Below are 16,319 nucleotides of genomic sequence, written 5' to 3' on the forward strand. Positions count from 1 at the left end.
TAACTCTGACCCCCTCTAACTCTGACCCCCTCTAACCCTGACCCTCTAACCCTGACCTCCTCTAACTCTGACCCCCTCTAACCCTGACCCTCTAACCCTCTAACCCTGACCTCCTCTAACCCTGACCTCCTCTAACCCTGACCTCCTCTAACTCTGACCCCCTCTAACCCTGACCTCCTCTAACTCTGACCCCCTCTAACCCTGACCCTCTAACCCTCTAACCCTGACCTCCTCTAACCCTGACCTCCTCTAACCCTGACCTCCTCTAACCCTGACCCTCTAACCCTCTAACCCTGACCTCCTCTAACCCTGACCCCCTCTAACTCTGACCCCCTCTAACCCTGACCTCCTCTAACTCTGACCCCCTCTAACCCTGACCCCCTCTAACCCTGACCCCCTCTAACCCTCTAACCCTGACCCCCTCTAACCCTGACCCCCTCTAACTCTGACCCCCTCTAACTCTGACCCCCTCTAACCCTGACCCCTTCTACCCTGACCTCTGACCCCTCATGCACCTCACCCTCTCTACCCACGACCTCCCACCACTTCTCCACCATCATTCACTGTGTGTGTTACCGTGTGTGTGTGCAGGAGTACACCAGTCATGTGGACCCTGGGGGCCAGCTGGGGTTGAGCTCCGAAAGTGTCGAGGGTTACAGCATTGCTGACGTGTACCGCCATTGCAACCCCCGCCATAGCAACCCCGTCCCCGCCCGCTCCCCAGAGCTACTTCCCTGTGGGTACCTGGTGGGAGACAGTGACACCATCAACATCAAGCTGAGGGGTACGCCTGCCACCTCTCACACACACCTCTCTCACACACACCACACACCTCACACACACCTCACACACATACCTCACACCTCACACACACCTCTCACACACACACCACACACCTCACACACACCTCACACACATACCTCACACACACCACACACCTCACACACACCACACACCTCACACACACCTCACACACATACCTCACACACACCACACACCTCACACACACCTCACACACACCACACACCTCACACACACCACACACACACCACACACCTCACACACACCTCACACACACCTCTCACACACACACCACACACCTCACACACACCTCACACACATACCTCACACACACCACACACCTCACACACACCACACACCTCACACACACCTCACACACATACCTCACACACACCACACACCTCACACACACCTCACACACACACCTTTCCTTCCTTCACGAGTATCACTCCCTCCAGGAAAATTATTTTTACGTTTACATTACATTTAGTCATTTAGCAGACGCTCCTATCCAGAACGAATTACAGTAAGTACAGGGACATTTCCCCTGAGGCAAGTAGGGTGAAGTGCCTTGTCCAAGGACGCAACGTCATTTTGCACAGCAAGGAATCGAACTGGCCTGATTACTAGCCCGATTCCTTAACCGCTCAGCCACCTGACTCCTTTTAAAATTCAACAGAGTACCCGCCTTCAAGCAAGTTAACTCCTGTCAAACCAGACTCTGTACAAATGAAGTGTACGAGAGGCTGGTAAGGGTTAGGGTTGTGACCAGGCTACGGGTCTAGACCCACATACATGAACAAACAATACACAATACAACATCTCAATATACAATAAGTCAAATAGAATCATTTCATAATTCAATAATACATATTCTCGTGGGAGCTAAAACGAGTGTTCCTGCGTCTCATCTTTGCTGTTGAAACCTTCTGCCTCCCAATTCTAACCAAGGGGGACCCCCTTATTTATTAAAAAAACTATTTTTCAAACTTTTTCTGGGGAATGAACACAAGCTGTTCAGCTTGTTTGTGACTCTGTGTGTGTGTGTGTGTGTGTGTGCAGACTCCTCCAGTGACAGTGTGTGTGTGTGTGTGTGCAGACTCCTCCAGTGACAGTGTGTGTGTGTGTGTGTGCAGACTCCTCCAGTGACAGTGTGTGTGTGTGTGTGTGTGTGTGCAGACTCCTCCAGTGACAGTGTGTGTGTGTGTGTGTGTGTGTGTGTGTGTGTGTGTGTGTGTGTGTGCAGACTCCTCCAGTGACAGTGTGTGTGTGTGTGTGCAGACTCCTCCAGTGACAGTGTGTGTGTGTGTGTGTGTGTGCAGACTCCTCCAGTGACAGTGTGTGTGTGTGTGTGTGTGTGTGTGTGTGCAGACTCCTCCAGTGACAGTGTGTGTGTGTGTGCAGACTCCTCCAGTGACAGTGTGTGTGTGTGTGTGCAGACTCCTCCAGTGACAGTGTGTGTGTGTGTGTGCAGACTCCTCCAGTGACAGTGTGGACTCTCTGGTGTTTGAGAGTCTGATTCCGCGGCCGGTGCTGCAGCGGTTTGTTTCCCTGCTGAAGGAGCAGCGGAGGGTCATCCTGTCAGGGCCGGGCGGGACGGGTAAGACCCACCTGGCCGGCCTGCTGGCCCGACACCTGGCCCTGCTGCTGGGCCGAGCCCACAGCCCTCACTGCGTGGTCACCTTCAACGTGGACCACAAGTCGAGCAAGGTAGGAGAGACACCACAGCATGTCTGGGTCACTTCTGTGATTACCAGGCTGCACGCACACTAACAATATCATCTCTCTTTTATCTTTCTCTCTCTCTCCCTCCCCTAGGAGCTGCGTGTGTACCTGTCAGGGCTATTGGAGCGCTGCAGCAGCCAGCAGGAGGTGGAGCGCCCCCTGGTGGTGATCCTGGATAACCTGCACCATGTCAGCTCTCTGGGAGACATTTTCAACGGCCTCTTCAACTGCAGCTACCAGAACAGGTGGGCAGGCTGCAACACAGAAACACACAAACACACTCCCCTCCACACTGCTAGATGTGTCCTCGTGTGTGTGTGTGTTCCAGCCCTACATCATTGTGTGTGTGTGTGTGTGTGTGTGTGTGTGTGTGTGTGTTTGTTGTTGCGGCCCCTAAATCATTGTGTGTGTGTTCCAGCCCGTACATTGTGTGTGTGTGTGTGTGTTCCATCCCGTACATCATTGTGTGTGTGTGTGTGTGTGTGTGTGTTCCAGCCCTACATCGTGTGTGTGTGTGTGTGTTCCAGCCCTACATCATTGTGTGGCTGTGTGTGTGTGTTCCAGCCGTACATCGTGTGTGTGTGTGTGTTACAGCCCTACATCATTGTGTGTGTGTGTTCCAGCCCTACATCATGTGTGTGTGTGTGTGTTCCAGCCCTACATCATGTGTGTGTGTGTGTGTTCCAGCCCTACATCGTGTGTGTGTGTGTGTGTTCCAGCCCTACATCATGTGTGTGTGTTCCAGCCCTACATCATGTGTGTGTGTGTGTGTGTGTTCCAGCCCTACATCATGTGTGTGTGTTCCAGCCCTACATCATGTGTGTGTGTGTGTGTGTTCCAGCCCTACATCATGTGTGTGTGTGTGTGTGTTCCAGCCCTACATCATGTGTGTGTGTTCCAGCCCTACATCATGTGTGTGTGTGTGTGTGTGTTCCAGCCCTACATCATGTGTGTGTGTTCCAGCCCTACATCATGTGTGTGTGTGTGTGTGTGTTCCAGCCCTACATCATGTGTGTGTGTTCCAGCCCTACATCATGTGTGTGTGTGTGTGTGTTCCAGCCCGTACATCATCGGCACCATGAGCCAGGCCACATCCTCGTCCCCCAACCTCCAGCTGCACCACAACTTCAGGTACCACTAACCCTCCACAACACACCTCCAGCTGCACCACAACTTCAGGTACCACTAACCCTCCACAACACACCTCCAGCTGCACCACAACTTCAGGTACCACTAACCCTCCACAACACACCTCCAGCTGCACCACAACTTCAGGTACCACTAACCCTCCACAACACACCTCCAGCTGCACCACAACTTCAGGTACCACTAACCCTCCACAACACACCTCCAGCTGCACCACAACTTCAGGTACCACTAACCCTCCACAACACACCTCCAGCTGCACCACAACTTCAGGTACCACTAACCCTCCACAACACACCTCCAGCTGCACCACAACTTCAGGTACCACTAACCCTCCACAACACACCTCCAGCTGCACCACAACTTCAGGTACCACTAACCCTCCACAACACACCTCCAGCTGCACCACAACTTCAGGTACCACTAACCCTCCACAACACACCTCCAGCTGCACCACAACTTCAGGTACCACTAACCCTCCACAACACACCTCCAGCTGCACCACAACTTCAGGTACCACTAACCCTCCACAACACACCTCCAGCTGCACCACACCACCACAACACACTACCTGAAGCCCTCATTAATGCTTTAAACACACTCCAGTTGCCGTCAGAAGGAAATTAGAATTTGAATCAATGCTTTTTAACGGTTTCGGTGATGCTTCATGCAGTGGGAATAAAGAGTAATACCTCCACCTGCCAGAAGGGGGCGGCAGCACCATCAGTCATGCTGATGTATTTACTTTAAGAATATATGTATATATTAAGGAAATATGTATTTATGAAGGAATAGGAATAACATATGAATAGCTCTGTATATAGTAATACAGAGCTATTCTATATATATATAGTCTGTATATGTGCCTGTGCAGGTGGGTGCTGTGTGCATGTCACATGGAGCCTGTGAAGGGCTTCCTGGGGCGCTACCTGAGGAGGAGGCTGATGGAGACCGAGATGATCAGCCGCTCACGCTGCGCACAGCTGGGGAAGATCGTGGACTGGATCCCTCGCATGTGGCAACACCTCAACCACTTCCTGGAGGAACACAGCTCATCCGACGTCACCATCGGTAATAGGGAGAGAGGGGAGGAGGGGTTATTTACTTGTGTTGGACCAATCCTAACATCCTTGTGCTGGTTTCCTGTCCAGGGCCCCGCCTCTTCCTGTCCTGTCCCATGGATGTGGAGGGCTCCAGGGTTTGGTTCACTGACCTGTGGAACTACTCCATCATGCCCTACATGCTGGAGGCAGTTAGAGAGGGGCTGCAGGTACACACAAACACTGTACACACACACACTGTACACACACACTGTACACACACACACTGTACACACACTGTACACACACACACTGTACACACACACACTGTACACACACTGTACACACACACACTGTACACACACACACAGTACAGTCATGTGGCAGGTCTGTAGTAACCGTGTGTGTGTGTGTGTGTGCAGCTGTACGGACGCAGGTCTGTGTGGGAGGACCCGGCTCGCTGGGTGATTGACAGCTATCCCTGGTTGCCAACACCCACACACGTTGATTGGCCGCCGTTGCTGCAGCTCCGCCCAGAGGACGTGGGATTCGACGGCTACTCCGCCCCGAGAGAAGGAGTCAGGAAGGATCCTCCACGGAGCGCCAGTGATGCAGACCCCCTGGTGAGAGGACACACACACACAGAGGGACACACACATCCTAGTGGGCTCTGCAGGGTTAGGGTTAGGGCTGCAGGGCTTCAAGTGTTCCCGCACCGTGCCGGATGTCCGGCGTGTGACCATGGGGGGGAACTTGCATGCAGTTTAATATTTTCGAGTCAATTGATTTCACCTACCAATCATATGACAGGAACGCAGCTCCAACTAACGTTACAGCCTATCAGAAGCAGAGCAGGGCGGGTCCTGCCAACACAGAGTGAATGAGATCCATACGTCACGTTAGCGTTGTGGGTGAAAACATGGAGCGCAAATTCATGAAGCCTGGGGAGGATGTCCTACCCATAGATAAATGACTGAATAAATGACTCTGGGTGTGGGTAGAAGAAGGTAGAGACGGCGAGCCGTCTGGCAGTTGGTGCCAAAAACTGAGAGAGGTGCTTGTTTCTGCACCAGGAAGCTACTATATGCCAGCAGCGGTAAGAAAGTGCTTGCTCGAGTTAGACCCCGGTCAGTTTTCAACATTACATTACATTTATGCATTCAGCAGGCGCTTTTATCCAAAGGGACTTCCAAAAGAGAGCTTTACAAATGTGCATAGGTCACTGATCAGAACAACGAGATAGCCCCAAATATTGCGGGTAGCCAAAACATGAAGCATACACTGTGAAAACTAAATAAATCCCAAAGGGAAGAACCATAAGAGCATGTAGTTGAACAAGTTACAATTAAACAATTTAACAACATGAACCAGAAAAAAAAAGAATAGTCCAAGGGTGTACCTGTGGAAAAAAGCAAGCAGCAAAGCTATATTACACAGCAAGTACAATAGTTTTAAGTCAGTTACAACTAACCAACAAGAGCGACAAGTCTCTCAATAAGAGTCATTGTGATGCTGGAGGAAACATCAGGTCCAGCCGATCATTCTTAAGTACCGTTGTGCTCCCGGAATAAGTGTGTCTTGAGCCTTTTCTTGAAGGTGGAGAGACAGTCAAAGTCTCTGATGGAGGTGAGGAGTTGATTCCACCATTAAGGGGGCCAGACAGGAGAAGAGCTTGTGTTGGGACCGGGCGCTCTTGAGCGGTGGGACCACCAGGCGGTTGTCAGAAGAAGACCGGAGGTGGTGGGTGGGGGTGTAAGGCTGCAAGAGAGACTTGATGTAGTCGGGTGCAGTCCCGTTCACCACTCGGAAGGTCAGTACCAGGGTCTTGAATCTGATACGGGCCGTGATGGGTAGCCAGTGGAGAGAGATGAGGAGCGGGGTAACATGGGAGCGTCTGGGTAGACTGAAGACCAGGCGGGCTGCTGCGTTTTAAATCCTCTGGAGAGGGCGGGTTGTGCATGCTGGGAGACCGGCGAGCAGCGAGTTGCAGTAGTCTTGTCCAACTTGAGGACAAGTTGGACAAGTGCTTGAACATCTCCCTCATGTGGCCATGGGTGATCAGGAATGTCTCTGTTCTCAGCTAGGTCAACATCCCTAACTCTCTATGTCTCATCCATCATGTACCGTTTTTTATTTAAAAAATTCCACACACACAGTGAAATGAGGGGAGAGGAGAACAGAGAAGCCTAAAGCGGAGTACAATAGAGTCCTCATCAAGTACTCTTCAATGATGCAACCTTTTATACTTTTCACCCGTTCAACTTTTGTATACTTGTTCTACCTTTCGAAGCAAAAAGTCTGAACTTTTTATATATATGTACCTTTTGAGACATTTATTTGTGAAACGTTTTTTAGAAATGTATTTGGGGAAACTTTATTTTTTTTAACTTTTTTCCCCACAATTTTTTTTTAAACTTTTTTTTCACAACCAACACGACACAAAAAAGTTTCAGTTTTTTTTAATACTTTGTAAGGATAAAATGTAAGCAGTGAAAGTAAAAAGTTATCAGAAAAATCAATTGTGAAGTAAAGTACTGATACCAGAAAAATCTACTTAAGTACGGTGACAAAGTTAGCCTGACGTTGTCATACTCATAATTCTAGTCAGAATATGAGTCTGATAACTCTCCGTTGGGCTTTGAGTATGGGGCGTGTTTCAACCAAACTCGTAAAACAAATGCCTCTTCGCTCAATTGGATAGACCTACAACCAATCAGAGCAACGTATTATGTTGTTTGTTGAAAACGAATTCAACCCAAGGGCTCTCATGTGACGTTGTTGATTACGTTACTGTTGATCATCTGTCCATCATTGTATAAAGCCCGCCCTGGCAATTTCATTGGTCCGTCCCGATTCTGGGTTTTCTGTAGTTGTCCCCAATACGAGACCCTCCAGACCCAACTCTCCCGTACACATTTTTTTGTGGGCGGGAGAGTTGGGCTGGCAGCCAGGCTATGACAAAGTATTAGTCCTTTGTTATTTCCAATCTCTGCCGGTGGCGGCTGCTGGTCTTTCAAATAGGGGAAACTAATTTCGGCCTACATCATATACATTTTCCATTTATTTTGCTAGTTCACTGTCTAGTTCACCCCTACGACACTAGCCTAGCCTACTTTATGTATGAATGAATGAACAATCTAACAAAAAAATATTAAACTCGAAGGAAATGTGTGAATTAGGTTCAACTGAAACAAGGAATGTGGTGTATAATTGCATGAAATGTATGATGAAAACTGGCTAGCAATTTTGGGAAGCAAATACCAAGGAGATGCAGTCTTTCGACAGACCCTCCAATCATCATGCAGAAGCCCAGCGTCCAGGCCAGCCCACTCCTCCACCCCCAGAGATGCTTGAGCGTCCAGGGCGGGACATATTCGCAGCTTTTATTAAATGACCGTATAGTTTTGAAGCACTGAAAAAACTGTTTAAAGCAGCCCCAAGTCAATGGACGCTGGACTTCAACAGGGAAATGCACTGTGGCACTACGGGAATGTATGAGAAGGAAATCAGTCGATCTGTAGCTGATTATATGAATATATGTAGCTGATTCTGAACGAGATAATGTGATAATGTGAGATGAACGTGTTCCAACGCATTTAAAATATTAACACAATAGGAAATATTTGACCATTCATTTTTGGACATTTTAGGGAAAACCGAGCTTCCCTTGAAGTCTTAAAGAAATCACCACTGATCTCTGCATGTATATACACACACACACACACACATATCCTCAAGGTCCCTGTCTCCTCAGATGAACATGCTGATGAGGCTGAAGGAGGCAGCGACGTCGTCCAGCCCTCAGAGCTACGACAGCGACAACAGTCACCACGATGACCTCCTGAACTCCTCCCTGGAGTCCACCCTGTGAGGCCAACCTCACCCGTTTACACGCCAACGTTCACCATCAACACACCTCTGTGATCTTCATCATATCGTCATGGGAAAACTTCCTGGTGCAGGTAACCAGAAAATGACACGAGGTCTCTTACCTTCACATGAACTGAGTTCTAACCTGACAGGAAGTTGACAGGAAGTGAGGTCTATTGAAGAAGTCTGTCATTTCTTCACTTCCTGTCAGGACGTTGACAAGATAGTGAGGTCTATTGAAGAGGTCTGTCATTTCTTCACTATCCTGTCAGGACGTTAACAGGAAGTGAGGTCTATTTAAGAGGTCTGTCATTTCTTCACTTCCTGTCAGGACGGTGAGGTCTAACCTGACAGGAAGTGAAGTAAAGTAGATGAGTGGGGTCCAGGGACCTGCCATCGTGTCATCTTTCTCCAGGATGCTGCAGCGCCTCTTCTCATCAGCAACATCACCTGAGGGTCCTCATCCCCTCTCTACTTCCACCTTCCACCTCACCTCCTCGTCCTCCAGGCTAGGAACTGCTCACTCCTCCCCCAGCTGCAGTGCGCCCAGCTAGGCCACAGGAGGGCCTGTGAAGCCCCTCATCTCTGGAGCTCTGGACAGAGACAGACCTTCTCACAGACCAGCAGCTCCTCCTCCACACCGCCTACATGGACACCACACACTCACGCCCTGTGCCTGCCACTGCTGCTGGACTGACCTTGACAAAAGGATGCCTTATTGTTTTGTAACAAACTTTGTGCATTTGCTACTTTTCTAACTGTTTGTGTGTAAACTCCCAGTGCTCTGTAGTCTCTCTCCTGTCCTCGCCGGAGCTGTGACACCCTCGTCATATCAAACACCAGCCGTTAAAAAGAGATTGATGACATGTGGATCTGGGCTTTCATACATGTGGACTTATATGTGGTTGGGCTGACTTGACTCCCAATGCTGAGAAGGTTAGACTGACCTGGTGAGGCAACCTGGAGGAGGAGCACCGCTCTGGTGCTCAGACGACTCAGATGACTCAGATGACTCAGACGACTTAGTTTCACTTGTTTGAGTAGCAGGCTGAGGAAGGCAGCTGTCTGTTTGTGTTGGTTTGTGATATCATGATAATAACATGAACAATATTGTGATAACATGTTGGATGACCTGTGACCCCTAGTGTAAGTGCTGCTCTGTATGTAGTGACTTTACTTGTTTATGAATTATGAACGGAAGATCAAATGATACGTTTACTATTGTATCAGGTTTCAAACTCATTTGATTGTTTTTTTCCTCTAAATCTACCTCCCAGGAAAGTCCTGGGTCATTTAGTGTCAATCTTTTCTTCCGTTGTCTTTCAGTGTTTGAGTGTGAATGAGTGAAGTCACCCGTTCTATGCAACAGTCGTGTTCAGTCTCAACATGACAGCCAGGCCTGAAGCCTTGTTCCTGCCTCTCTCCTGCCCTGACAACATATGTACAGCATGGACTCGCCTGGGAATACCTTGTAGGCTAGCGTTCCACTTTGCTTGTTGATTTGTGTCTGTACATTTTGAGGAGTCTGTTGGTGTGGTAAATGTTAGCACAGAGAACCCCTTGTGTATGTGTGTGTCTGGTGAGTGGCCGGCTGTGAGATATAGAGAGGACTGTTGACATGTATGGGGAGAGGCTGAGGGATGTTTCTCATAAACTCGATGGATGTGTAGCCTTCTTTGATAGGCTATGTACATTTTTGTATGTAACAGCTATGTAAATAATTGATTATCTTGCAACATTTTGATGAATTTTCTATCTTATTTGTAACAGTACTTGAAAATGAGTATTTTGTGTACAGTCTCTTTCGTCAGAGGAGGCTGATGTTGTCTAACATCAGCAGTCTGACCCGGCCTTGAGAGTTTATTCTGATGATCACTGTACTAGTCCTAATTTATTTGTGATTCATTAAAATTAATGATTATTTATGACTATTTTGTTTTTTCTTGATCGTTCTTCACGTATGATCAAATGAAAGGTTTTCCCAAATATCTAAAGACCAGCCTAGTAGATTTACTGTCAGATTACAGATTTAATGTGCATTTAATCTTTTGAGAATTTATTTGGTATTTGTAAAAAAAAGAAATGTGAACACAATATGTACATAATACATTGAAACATTAAACATATCCATATAAATTATGCACAAAATGGCTACTATATTCAATAAACAACTCTATAAGAAGGCCAGGTAATCGTATATCAATATTTTTGTCATATAATCACATACAAAATTGTACAAAATACTGTACAGTTGAAAAGCTTCAAAACAGCAGTTTTATAGAAGTATCCCCTATGTTGTGAAAAATACTTTTCCAGATTTTGAATGATTATTAACTGATTACTTGTGTGGGAGGGATGACGGGGTAACAATTCAGTAAATTTGATCTAAATTTAGGGGTACGATATCTTGTAAACCTAGTCACATATACAAGTATGTGCTTTACAGACTTTCTGATATAAAAAATTGTCAATATATTTAAATTATGTTTGTAAATAAATTAAGAAACTGTGATCTCCTCTTCGTCAGAGTCTGAGTAGTCGGAGAGCTTGCAGGAGAGGGAGGGCGAGGAGATGTGAGACCCGGCGCGGTTCAGTAGCTCGAGCTCAGCCGTCGGGGAGCGGCAGAGGTCTGACGCGCCGAGGCTCTCTCCGGTGACCGAGTTCTCTTCGTCGTCCTCTTCTGCCGAAGACTTTTTGCCAACGTCGCTAAGGTCTGGATGGGGATTCGTTTTCGTGGGCAGGGTCTGCTCGCGGCAGCCTCCGGAAGACAGGAGTTCCCGCTCCTTGGAGTTCCTCCACTTCATCCTGCGGTTTTGGAACCAGATTTTGACCTGAGGGAAAGATATAACCAGTTAGGTGTTTAGATTTGAAGTCTTTCGCCGTAGTTTGTAACTTAAATGGAAAGGGAAGTTTGTGGATTGAATATGCGCATTACGCGCCTTAGCTACAAGTCTGACACAAGTTAAAAAGTTGTCTAAACATTCACCTGGGAATCTTTGAGACCGAGTTTTGAAGCTAGCTTCTTTCTGTCGGGTTTGCTGATGTATTTCTGTTTCTGGAACATTTTCTCCAAAGCCTTGCGCTGTACATCGGAGAAAACTGCCCGCCGAAGCATCCCTCTCCGCGGTTTTCCTCTGGCGGCCAGCGGCCACGAGAACGTCCCGGGGATGGGCACCACTGATGACGACGCTGCAGGAGCAGAACGAGGCAAAAAGGTTAAACTTACAATTCTTTCTAGATTCCAAAACGCCCTGATAAAGCGCTTTTAGCATTGACAGTTCACTTAAACGACCAAAGAAAGTAACTTTGTCTCAAACTTTCCAAGTGTCATCATTGGATATGCTCTCTTCCTTTTGGACCGATAGCCCACGACTCAGTTTTGAGAGAAATGGCACGAGGTGACTAATTAGCACATTGGCCGGTCCCCAACTGCATTGGTATGGTAACGAGGTAGCGTATCCTTCAAGAAACCCCGCGAGGGCGGATAGAGGAGTTAATAAACCGTGAACGGTAATTGTGTAGTAATGAACTAACGTAGAAAAGACTCGGGACAGGCGGTGAAGGCCATATATTATCGCAACAAAAGGAGATTTACACTTTCAAACTAAACACCACTGCATACCAGAATACTGATGACCGGGGGCCTGGGCCGCGCTAGTCCTCAAATCACTTTCATTAAATGAACACGAAAAGCTATTCATGGCGGTCGAGTTGTTTTGTTGAGGGATTCAACACAGCCCATGAAAAGGACTCCAACTCTATTATGATTTATATGAATGAAGGCACGGACTAGCGACTTTATAGACATTTCTAGGAAATTATTCTGTATCTCACCTTGTTGATTTGCCTCGTTAAAAAAAACGAGAGACGAAAAGAACATGGAGAATGCACATAGAGGCTGGAGGTAGTTTTCAATGCAGGTATAATATAGACTCGAGATGTTTAAATATAAAGTTGTTCATAGAATCCAGTCAAGTGCTAAAGGATTACTATATTAGCTTGAAATCAGACTACATCCATTTTGACATGATGCTATGCTCCGTTAAATTAGATAGCCTACTGATTTAGACAGAACGGACCACTTATTCTCATTGTTGTGTTTCCGCGCACCTCCCAACTCGCTATGTGGTCTTGTGAGAATACTAAGCGCTCTCAATAGGACCTAATAGGGAAATTAGTGCATGACTGGGCCCCGCCTCTGACCGCGCGGTAGAAGTGTCTCTCTGGGGTGTGTGGGTGGCTGGTCCTGGGGGGAGCTGACCACATTGGTCATGGTGCTGAAAGCTTTGTTGGCAGCCAGCGGCCCGATGCCCTGGCGCTGTGGGAAAACGCGGGACCGAACGGAGATGCCAAAACGCCCCCGATTGAGAAGAGGGGGATCGACCCGTTCTCCGCCTCAAATGTAAAGCGTGATGGGGGGGTGTGTGTGAGGGGAAAAGCTAAGCACTGTACAATCAGCGCCAGCGACGAGTCATTGAATCACCTGACATATTTTGCTTGATTAACAAATGCACTTGTTAAACTCGGATAACGATTGCCTTCCTGGTTCAGTTGGATTAATTCATGACTGCAATTCAATGTAAATAATTATGATATTTTCTAAACCTTTACGAGTTAATTGAGTCTGTAGGCAACTGGCAGTTGTAGGTCATAAGACAGGTGTGTGCGCCAAGTGTCTCACCTGGAAAGTATGCTGATCTGAGGAAGGGATGGAAGATCCCGTCGAAGTAGGGAACAGGATAGGCCTTCTGCAGGTTGGAGATGGCAGGCGGAGATGATGCTGTGGATGAACATACAGCACTGTCAATATACTGAAACCTCATCAAACACATCACCACCAAATAATATAATGATATTCAAATAAAGAGACAACTGTAGTTTCATTACTTGAATAACACACTAATTTGATATGCTGTAGGTTATTTTATTAACCTATGACAGAGTGAGCATAGTCTCACTTACCGGTCTTTGGTGACGGTGCAAGAATGGCGCTGACTCCAAACTTTAGAAAAGTTGGGTCTTTGCTGGTTGGCAATGACGTTTTCGGGGAGCATGATTCGCGAGTTACCGATGACGGGGACGTTACACGCTCCCCGGGCATAGTGCTGAAGGACGTTGTGGTCGTGGTTGTCGCCGGGGAAACGCTCGCGGAGAGGACTGTCCGGTTGAAGTACGGCGAGGGCCTGCTTATCCGTAGAAGATCCTCCACGAGAAAGCTTGAATGAGTGGGCAAGGTAGACTGCAAGGACGGGTGGAAGGGGAACGCGGCTGCCGGCCGGTAAAGGCCCGGATACATCGCGGAAGGCGCAATAACACTTGGGATCATCATGGTCCCGGTTATACACACCAAAGAACTGCTGAAACCGTCCTAAGTGAGACGAGGCTGTTATCTGTGAGGCTGAAACCGTCCTAAGTGAGACGAGGCTGTTATCTGTGAGGCTGAAACCGTCCTAAGTGAGACGAGGCTGTTATATGTGAGGCTGGTCACTGCTCTGCTCTCTCTGCCTGGAGGAAACGCGTTTTATAGCCGTCAGCCCCCAAAGCCCCTTTCAGCTCTGACAACCTCAACAATGAGGTTCAGCTCCTAGCTCCGCATGGGTCGCTTTCAAGCGCCTTTCGCGGAGCCCTGATTGGCCAGAGACTGCAATTTATGATTGGATTAGACTTCATAAGCAAGCAACACACAATGTCCTTTCCACAAAAGAGGCACAGTCATCAATTTTGCATATTGACCACGTTCCATTGAAGCACTGCGAATTTGTTTTGTTTGGCATTGGCGCGCGTAGGCTAATTAAAACGCAATCTTAAAAGATTCAAACATAATTTGGGAACTCTGAATGGGGATTTCACCAGAAGAAGACGCTATTTTTTATTCAAGATCCCTGCTGCGATTCAGTAGATGAACAGCCCACTGGAATCTTAGTCCTTAGAAACATAAACTCACATTCATCCCCATCATGAGGCCTAATTATACTTATCCAACAAATATGATTAAAACGAAATAGATAAACACGTGCTAAATATTGCTTAACTTAAAAAAACGTATATTTCCTTTGTATATTTTACATTAACGAATACATATTTTGATTAGCCACATGTATTAAAGATAAGCTACACACTAGGAGTTGGCGTTAATAACGGCACCAATCATTGTCCGATAAGCCTTTAGTCGATTAGGCTATAGGCCTACATAGGCCCATTTGCATTTGGTATAAAATATAGGCTACGCTCTGTGAAGGTTTCAAATGTAAATAGTGTTTTTGGTATCATAGGATTTTCAACACTCAATCTGGACCTCGTCATGGAATAATGTCTTAAACGGATTTCAGCTCTCGGGACGCTTTAACAGATGTGTTAAATATCACGGGGTTTGCAAAGTCTTCATTCACCGGGCCAGACCCGCAGCACATTCTGCGGAGAAGAAGTGTGCGGCCCTAACCGCGCGCCACTGATCGCGTTAAGCATGAACTAACTGTCACCCTCGGCTGCAGCAGCGCCCCACTCTCCCTTTCTCTACTCCGCCTTCAAAAAGCCCTCTAGAATAAAAGCTTTATTTCTAAAGACGGTTTTGTTCTGCTATTTTAACCGACTGAATAAAAGTGCATCTGTGATTTGATTTAAAGCGCATTCATATGAGGCGACACCAAAATCCGAATAAAACTCGTATTAAAGCAACATTGGACCTGTTACGGTCTTGTTCGGTCGGCTTGCCCACATTTCACACCAAATGCGCTGAACCTGCAATTCGTTTTAAATAAAATGTAGGCCTTTAGACTAAGACAGGTTGCCAACAACACAAACTGTAGGCCTATAAAACAAACGAATTATGCTTGGTCAATTTAATTTAGTAAATGTAGGCCTAGGATTATGGTATTTAAGAACAATGCATATTGTTTCACAAACATCTAAAATAAATATGAGTCATCGCCTAATGGTTTTAGGAGGGCTATGTTCACAAAAATGATCAACATCCAGTAACATTTTTTTTTGTGGTACATTTACGTTTATCCTTTTTTTTGGTACGAAACAAAAAAGCACAAAAAATTTTGATTCATGATTTAAAACAGTGACAATGTGGTTTCATAATAATTACACTACAGAAATCATTAGGTTTTGATGTTAAGAATCTAGCCTATAACAAAACCATGTTCGTTAAGTTTATCAATAGCCTAGCATAGTGTTATTGTATTTCTGTCGCTTATTATTCAGAACAGCCTACGTTGAACGAGTGATAGGTGGTTCAGAATTAGCCTAATCAAATTTAAACTGGCCAAGTTATTGTAATTGAAACCTCCGTGAAATAATTCCATTAAAGAAAAACGAAACGCTTATCAGACGTGCTTTGGCCTTTCTAAGTGTCCCTGAGACAGGCCTGTCCCGTAGAGAGGAGGTGCCGGCTATTAGGACACGCCATCACAACACCGTCAGTATTCACGCTGAAAACAACTAACGAGACCTTCAAAGCTTTTTTATGAGCCTATATTTCTTTACTTTGCTCCGAAAATCCTCCCTTTGTGACTGGTAAGCAGATGGTTTGCAGGAAACATAGCTTAGTCTCGATGACCGAGACTAATTTCTACTAGCTTTGCAAGCTTGCCACGTCTGTGTTCTTTTACCAAACAGACCCAAAAACAGCTGGCTCCGGCTGAATTAAAGCCATTAAAAGCACATCTCAAAAATATTACAGCACCAAGTCCTCCCTGCCCCCCCAGACTTTCTATTATCTCCGTCTCTCTC

The 16,319-nt window shown here is 46.7% G+C and overlaps 2 protein-coding genes and 1 long non-coding RNA gene across 3 annotated transcripts in view; 2 read left to right on the forward strand and 1 right to left on the reverse strand.

The window, feature by feature from the left end:
• The window catches only part of nav2a (neuron navigator 2a), a 127,047-nt gene extending 116,537 nt beyond the window's left edge, over nucleotides 1–10,510 (forward strand). The window contains 8 exon segments of the mRNA XM_084682803.1: nucleotides 592–784; nucleotides 2,276–2,511; nucleotides 2,620–2,771; nucleotides 3,586–3,657; nucleotides 4,547–4,743; nucleotides 4,824–4,942; nucleotides 5,135–5,335; nucleotides 8,467–10,510. Of these exon segments, the coding sequence (XP_084538929.1) occupies nucleotides 592–784; nucleotides 2,276–2,511; nucleotides 2,620–2,771; nucleotides 3,586–3,657; nucleotides 4,547–4,743; nucleotides 4,824–4,942; nucleotides 5,135–5,335; nucleotides 8,467–8,583 (1,287 nt within the window). The 3' untranslated portion in view covers nucleotides 8,584–10,510.
• A 5-nt stretch (nucleotides 10,511–10,515) lies between these two features.
• dbx1a (developing brain homeobox 1a) lies at nucleotides 10,516–14,126 on the reverse strand. The gene is made up of 4 exons (XM_084681925.1): nucleotides 13,545–14,126; nucleotides 13,264–13,362; nucleotides 11,569–11,771; nucleotides 10,516–11,413 (listed from the first exon to the last, which is right to left on the reverse strand). The coding sequence occupies exons 1-4, from the start codon at nucleotides 13,909–13,911 to the stop codon at nucleotides 11,081–11,083; spliced, it is 1,002 nt and encodes a 333-aa protein (XP_084538051.1). The 5' UTR covers nucleotides 13,912–14,126; the 3' UTR covers nucleotides 10,516–11,080.
• The window catches only part of LOC146246468 (uncharacterized), a 6,931-nt gene continuing 1,814 nt past the window's right edge, over nucleotides 11,203–16,319 (forward strand). Inside the window, exons 1-2 of the long non-coding RNA XR_014732228.1 lie at nucleotides 11,203–11,433; nucleotides 11,658–11,797. This is a non-coding gene — a long non-coding RNA (uncharacterized LOC146246468). The remainder of the gene's footprint in view (nucleotides 11,434–11,657; nucleotides 11,798–16,319) is intronic.

The sequence above is a fragment of the Hypomesus nipponensis genome, chromosome 19 (assembly GCF_054491055.1).
Source record: "Hypomesus nipponensis isolate SF chromosome 19, ASM5449105v1, whole genome shotgun sequence".
NCBI classification, from domain to species: domain Eukaryota; kingdom Metazoa; phylum Chordata; class Actinopteri; order Osmeriformes; family Osmeridae; genus Hypomesus; species Hypomesus nipponensis.

Coding starts and splice junctions, on each gene's coding strand:
- dbx1a (XM_084681925.1), bottom strand. CDS start 13,911: ATGATGATCCCAAGTGTTATTGCGCCTTCCGCGATGTATCCGGGCCTT. Junction 11,772..13,263: donor CAGATCAGCATACTTTCCAG/GTGAGACACTTG, acceptor CTGCTCCTGCAG/CGTCGTCATCAGTGGTGCCC. Junction 11,414..11,568: donor TCGGTCTCAAAGATTCCCAG/GTGAATGTTTAG, acceptor TCTTTCCCTCAG/GTCAAAATCTGGTTCCAAAA.